This window comes from Cyprinus carpio, chromosome B1 (assembly GCF_018340385.1).
Source record: "Cyprinus carpio isolate SPL01 chromosome B1, ASM1834038v1, whole genome shotgun sequence".
Taxonomy (NCBI): Eukaryota; Metazoa; Chordata; class Actinopteri; order Cypriniformes; family Cyprinidae; genus Cyprinus; species Cyprinus carpio.
The window spans coordinates 3625819-3633218 of NC_056597.1; the positions used below are offsets into that span (position 1 = coordinate 3625819).

Here is a 7400-nt window from a genome sequence, read left to right on the forward strand (position 1 = left end):
ATCAAAATGCAGGGGAATTCCTCGGTCCTGAAGCACATGCCATATATAAATTCTCCATCGACTGTGAAGTCTACAAGTTAAAAAAAAAAATGCTAGACTCGCTGACGCTTCTATTTGAGAAATTCTTTCTTTTCTCAAACTTTAATATTTTTAAAAGTCTATGGCAGGAGGAGCCGGAGCGTGCGGTAAAATGGCCAGTGCTCAGGAGAGGAGATCTTCTGGAAGTGCAGCGCACTCTCTTCATTCATTACGGCATCTATCTGGGCGACAACAGGGTGGCGCACCTGATGCCTGACATCATGCCAGTATTAACCAACAAAAAACAGCTCATCAAACCAGTCGTCACTAACAAAAGACTCATATTAGGCTGTATTTACAGAAACGCGAGTATACGTGTAGACTCAGTTGAAGATTTCGCGTATGGAGCTCAGATTATGGTCAATGATATGGATATGAAAATGAAGTGTCAACCACTGGTGAGCGAAGAAGTCGCGAGGAGAGCAGAGAAACTGGTCGGCGACATTCCGTACAGTTTATTATGGAATAACTGTGAACATTTCGTGACACGTTGCAGATACGGGACACCTGTGAGCCAGCAGACAGAGAAGGTGAGTTCGACCAAAAAAAAAAAAAAAAAAAAAAAAAAAATATATATATATAAAAATATATATATATATATATATATATATATATATATATATATATATATATATATATATATATATGTATATATATAATGCTCTACTTATTAAAATATCACAGAATTAATATTGGTAACAACTATTTTGTATATTGTAACAACTATAATAACTATTGTAGGATTAATACCATGCTATCTAAATGTCAATATTGCCGCAAACATGCATAAATGTGATGGAATTTTACCTTTTTAGGTTTTGATACCATAATAAAAGCTGGGTTCAAGCTCTTTCCAAAACTGTTTTTATTTTGACCATAGCTTGAACGTAACAAGTTGTGACTATCTGAAGTTGGCTGATAGCTATTTTAGGGATGGAATTTTGAGAATAACGGGTTTCACTTTCACTTCACGGGTTTATCAGGAGCGCTATAGTGCATCATTACACAAAACAGACTAACGTTACCCTGAAGAGGACTGTTTTCCTTTATTTATAATGGACATAAATGTTGATCACCTCTTGTATGTTTAGGTAGCACGAATAGTACCTTATCGTTTACATTTAGAAAAGCGAGCGCAGCGCAACTGTTTCGCGCACCTGTGCATATAACAGACTGTCATCGGACTCCTTCTCTTTAGTAACTCCATCATCCGATCCTTCCTCTCTGGATGTGTAATAGTCCATATAACTTCGTTTAGGGCACTGACATCAGCAAGACTGAGCAGACTGAGACGAGCAAGATCGTTTGAGTAACAGCTACTTCGGACTGTGTTGTTTTCTTGCGCTCCCCCACGATAAACAAAATAACCAAATAAATAAAAAAATTAAAACTTTGTGTGCCGTAGTTTACACAGGACTGGCTGGAAATGTGCATTGATATAACTTTATTATACATGTTACGTGGTTTATTTTAAAAGGTTAACTGTGTTTGTGGTGTTAAGAGAAAGCACCTCCGCAACGAGTGCCCTTTTTTTAAGAAAAAAGACAGTCTGCTTGCTGCAATAGCCTAAATAGCTATTTTTTTCTGCACTAAACCACTTAATTTTGCCAAGATATTTTCAGAAATTAAGGAGAAGATGTTATAGAATAATAATTTAATGAAAAAAAAAAAAATTGACAAAATGACATTCGACTATTTTTCGAATTTCCAGAAAACGTTCCAGCGCGACAAAAGATGCGATTTTCCCAGATCGCATCACAAATAAATAAGCCTATATTCTTTAAAAACTATATTTTGGTTGGGGAAGAAACAATTGAATTTTATTTGGACCAAGTCTGTTATGTTTAATGATAAAATATGTTTAATGTATTTTCTTTTGCAGTTCTGTGACTGTCTGAAAACCATCATTCGGGACCAGAGAAGTGTGGCCTTAACTGCTGGAATAGGAGTGATGTACATCCTGTGCTTTGGCCTGGCACCTTCAACTACATTGCCCACAATCCTTATTCCCTTCATCCTGTGGATGGCTGGCTGAGAGAGACTTTCACTACATCACATTACACAACAAAGCTCAGTTTTAAAGGGGACAAGTAAACAACAATGCAATGCGTCAGTGCAGCAGTGGAACATCCAAAGTCTGATTATGTAGTCAAACAATGTTTAAGCAATTTTTTTATGTTAAAAAATAAGTTATTTCATTTAAATAATTCATGACATGCTGTTAACTCTACTTTTACAGCAATGCATATTTTTCATCTTAAACCATATCCTACCTAAAATTAATAAAGCCCAATATTGTTGTAGCTTAAAGTTACAGATTGCATGAACTGTTCACTAAAGTTGCCTTATATTTGTATTAAGCAGAAGTGTTTATGATCACTGATATGAATTATAACTGATATGATTAATTTTTAATGTACTATGGACTGTGATTTAAGACATAACATGTATAAGTAGGCCTACCTGTAGTTTTTTTATTATTATTATCAAGCTCTGACAATGCTTGATTATGAATTTGTACAGTTTAATATGTATATTTAATATCATAAGTTTCTGAATGAGAACCAGAACAAGAATAATTATGCAGACAGAACAATTTGATGAATGTTTGCATTATGTATAAATAAAATTATTATTTCTGGTTACTGCTGTAAACAGTTGATTAGATTTATTACACTATTTTCATTAAAATAAAGTTTGTCTGACCTGTAACTAAACTTGTGGAATTTGCGCAAGGCCGGCTGCATAAAAGGTTAAGACTATAATTAGTGAGCTATTTTTTTCTTTCAGATTTTTTAAAATTCAGTTACATAAAAATCCAAATAATAAGACTGATTAAACTTTGGCCTTAACAACCTTATGACCCTCCATTGTTCAAGACAATATTAAGAGCCCTCCTCATTTAGAGTAGACCGTAGAAATAAACGTTAACAAAAGCCATAGAGGAACTATTTTTGTCTTAGTGTGGAGAACAATTTAATATTCTAAAAAGCTATAAAGAACCTTTTTAATTATTTTTTTTCCATATAAATTAATTTATTTTATATCAGCAAATAGCCAACGATTGTTTGGTTGGGTCAGATAAAATAAAATGATTAAAAAAAACTAGCAAAAGGTAGATTGGCTTGAAGAGTAAACATGTTCGAATAAGCTTTTGATGCAGCCGTCCCGAATTAAATTCAGCCTTTTCCTCTCCAATTCTTCTCCCTATTCCCATTGCATTTACTGTAGATGCATAATGCTCAATTTGTTATCACACTAAAAGTTAACCTGGTTTTGAGATTTTCAACTGCAAGATTTTACATACTAGAAGTGCAAAGCCACCATCAGGCCAAATTGACCAAAATTATGTGTATATAAATGACATACTTATGATACAATTGGTAAAGGTACAAACATTCTTCATGATTTGTTTCCTATTTCAACAAGTAAGCATTATACAAGCATTAATGTTGCTACTGCCCCAAGTCTTTCACCTCCTGGCAATTAAGACTGACTTATTCAGCAGGCCATTTAAATAACTATTTATACACAGTGTGGCTTATATAAAACTTGTGAAATTACCTTGTCATAGTCAACGTGATGCACAAAAGCTGCTTTATTCAATGAACCACATCACTCCTCCTAGAGCAAATCAAATAATTTGAACAGATGTGAAGTGAACCGCATCACTGTAGACTACCTTCAGCTAAGATCGCACTCAAACTGTTTAATTTCTTCTTCATCACCTCAATACTGGAGGATGAACATAAAGATGACAGACGGAAGAAAACCTATGACATCTCTCTTTACAAGCATGGTGACCTTTTGGAGGTATCCAGGACTCTTTTTGCATTTTGGAATCTACTTAGGTGAGGGGCGTGTTGCCCATTTAATCCCAGACATTCTACCAGTGTTCACTAAAGAAAAGTCTATTTAAACAATTACATGCATCTATTTCCAGGAGCTTTTTGGAGTATTATGTATCGCGAGAGTTTGCAGTGAATTGGGATTATGAGACTAAGAGGAGACATGTATTGAGCAAGAAATCAGTGAGCTTGAAAATAACATTTTAGTTTAATGACAAAGCAGATTTTAACGTAAATTAAGAATGGACAGTAGATTTAAGCACCTTCCATTCCATGTGTGGACATAACAGTCACACTCTAAGCCTACCACAGCATTTATTTACTTGTCCACTTTTGTTTCCAAATTCCAAACAGGATTTCACAATTTCCTCCTACACAAGCACAGATTATCTCCTATTTGAATATGTCAGTGAACTCCTCTCCTCATAGTTTATTCCCCATAAATAGAGCTGAGAAAAGACGAAAGGCATCTTGTGCATTTTGTAGTAATCTTAACCTTATGTGCCAAGAAATACTGCTAAATGCAAAAGAATGAACAGGGTTATTTTCAGAGCACAAAAGCCTCGTTTGAGCTATAGCTACAGTTCATAGCCTTTTATATGAAGGCAAACAACTCAAACTATGAATATGATTCATTGGTCCATTTTGAATTTCTGCTGTCACACACACAGACACACATATATATTGTGACGTGTGTCCCGAAGCCTCATCAGCGTTGCCCTGGAAACGCACAAGGAGCACCTGGAAAACTCGTCACCGGCTGATTGGTCACGGCTACATAAGCCGCCGCCACTGACACACAAGTGAGTGATCACTCCAGAAGATTGTATGCTAACGCTGTTCTTCGTGGTCCCCTACAGATAGCTCGTGACCGATCAGCACCCCACGCACCTGGAACACCACCACGATCAGCGCACCAGCACTTCCCACTTCCGACCACTAATGTTTGTTTTATTGTAATAAATCCATCCTCCGGGGCCTTATTTTGCACTCCTCGCTGTCGTGTGATTCTTCACCCCGTTACACTGGTGGAGAATGCGGGCAGAAGCGTTAAGAATCACCGACAGCCACCCTCAATTTTCTTTAAGTTGAAAATAAATTAAAAAGATGAAATGAATCCTTTTTTTTCCCTGATTGCTGTTTTCTTTTCTCCCTTTCCCCGTGCAGGCGGACGCTCCTCCCCTCGTCATGGAAGAGCTTCTCAAGCACCTTACCGAGGTCAGCATCTGCCAGCAACAAATTGTTGAACATCTCGCCAGCCATCAAGGGGAGATGGAACGCGAGCTCGCCATCCTCCAGGCAGGCCGACACGCTCCGCCGCCTGATCCCCGTGTCCAGGCAGTGAGGCTGATACCCAAAATGACCGATGATGACGTGGAGATGTTCCTGCAGATGTTTGAGAACGTCGCCATACGAGAGCGTTGGGAACGCCTGGGCTGGGCACGACTGCTCACACCCCTCCTGTCTGGCGAAGCGCAGCGCGCCTACTTCTCCCTCCCACCCGAGATCAGTGTGCGTTATGAGGAACTGAAGCGGGAAATCCTGTCTTGGGTGGGATTGTCGCCGATCGCAGCGGTACAACTGTTTTCTTCGACTGGGAATACAACGCACGGTCCCCAGCCCGGGCCCAAGCGGCAGAACTCTCCCGGCTAGTGCAGCACTGGCTGCTGGCCGGGGATCCCACCGCTAGCCAGGTGGCGGAGCGTGTGGTTATTGACCGGCTCCTGCGCGCACTACCCCGTCCCCACTGTCAAGCGGCAGTAATGCGGAACCCCACTACTCTCGGCGAGCTGGTGGAAGCCGTCAAGCTGGCGGATGCGGCCCAACGACGAGAGGCTGGGGAGCGAGCGCCGCCATTTCCTAGGAGGGTGGTCCAGGAGCGACGCAAGCCGGAGGGCGCCTCACGACCAGTGAGCAGGCCGGCGGCTCCCACACCCCAGGACGAGCTCATGCCCACCGAACCACCCCGCCCTTCCATGCGGATGGGGCTGGCAGGCTGCATCGTCCACCGCGCCCCACCCGGGGGGGCCCCACGAGCCGAGGTGAAAATAAATGGCCACCCGTTGGAAGCTGTCCTGGACTCCGGGAGTGCGGTCAGCCTTGTCCACCCCACCGTCTTGTCCCCCTGCCCGGAGTCTAGAGCCCACCTGGCCATCACGTGTGTCCAAGAGGACACCCAAGAAGTGGCGGCACGTCGGGTCACCATTTCGGCATCTCCAGGATCTTGGCCGGTTGAGGTGGGGATCGTCAAGGACCTCCCTGTGCCAATGCTCCTGGGGAGGGATTGTCCCAGGTTTGACCGCCTCCTTCTTGCTGCCAACCAGCCTGCCAGCCCCTGTGGGAGTGGGAGTCAAACGGTTTAATCAGACCCTCAAACAAATGCTGAGACGTGTGGCCACTGAAGACAGACGTGATTGGGACCAAATGCTGCCCTACATCCTCTTCGGCATCCGAGAGGTCCCGCAAGCGGAGACCGCCTTCTCCACCCCAAGTGGCCACTGGCAATACCGGACCCTACCGTTCAGCTTGCATGGGGCGCCGGCGACCTTCCAGCGAATGATGGACATCCTTCTGCCGCCCCATCAAGCCTACGCGGCCGCCTACCTGGACGATGTCGTCGTCCATTCCGAGCGGTGGGAGGACCACCTTGAACGGCTCCGGAGGATGCCAGGAGAGCTTCGGAGGGCAGGACTTACTGCCAAAGCCTCATCAGCGTCGCCCTGGAAACGCACGAGGAGCACCTGGAAAACTCGTCACCGGCTGATCGGTCACGGCTGCTGACAATCAACATAAGCCGCCGCCACTGACACACAAGTGAGTGATCACTCCAGAAGACTGGATGCTAACGCTGTTCTTTGTGTTCCTCTACAGAGAGCTTGTGACCGATCAGCACCCCACGCACGGACATGCCGCACCTGGAACACCACCACGATCAGTGCACCAGCACTTCCCACTTCCGACCACTAACGTTTGTTTTATTGTAATAAATCCACCCTCCAGGGCCTTATTTTGCACTCCTCGCTGTCGTGTGATTCTTCACTCCATTACTATATATATATATATATATATATATATATATATATATATATATATATATATATATATATATATATACAGGTGCTGGTCATATAATTAGAATATCATCAAAAAGTTGATTCATTTCACTAATTCCATTCAAAAAGCTTGTATATTATATTCATTAAACACAGACTGATATATTTCAAATGTTTATCTCTTTTAATTTTGATGATTAAAATTGACAACTAAGGAAAATCCCAAATTCAGTATCTCAGAAAATTAGAATATTACTTAAGACCAATACAAAGAAAGGATTTTTAGAAGTCTTGGCCAACTGAAAGGTATGAACATGAAAAGTATGAGCATGTACAGCACTCAATACTTCGTTAGAGGTTCCTTTTGCCTGAATTACTGCAGCAATGCGGCGTGGCATGGAGTCAATCAGTCTGTGGCACT

The 7400-nt window shown here is 41.9% G+C and overlaps 1 protein-coding gene across 1 annotated transcript; it reads left to right on the plus strand.

Moving 5' to 3' along the window:
- Positions 1 to 79: 79 nt before the first annotated feature.
- LOC122135838 (lecithin retinol acyltransferase-like) lies at positions 80 to 2661 on the plus strand. Its single transcript, XM_042716275.1, has 2 exons — positions 80 to 608; positions 1961 to 2661. The coding sequence occupies exons 1-2, from the start codon at positions 90 to 92 to the stop codon at positions 2111 to 2113; spliced, it is 672 nt and encodes a 223-aa protein (XP_042572209.1). The 5' UTR covers positions 80 to 89; the 3' UTR covers positions 2114 to 2661.
- Positions 2662 to 7400: the final 4739 nt, after the last annotated feature.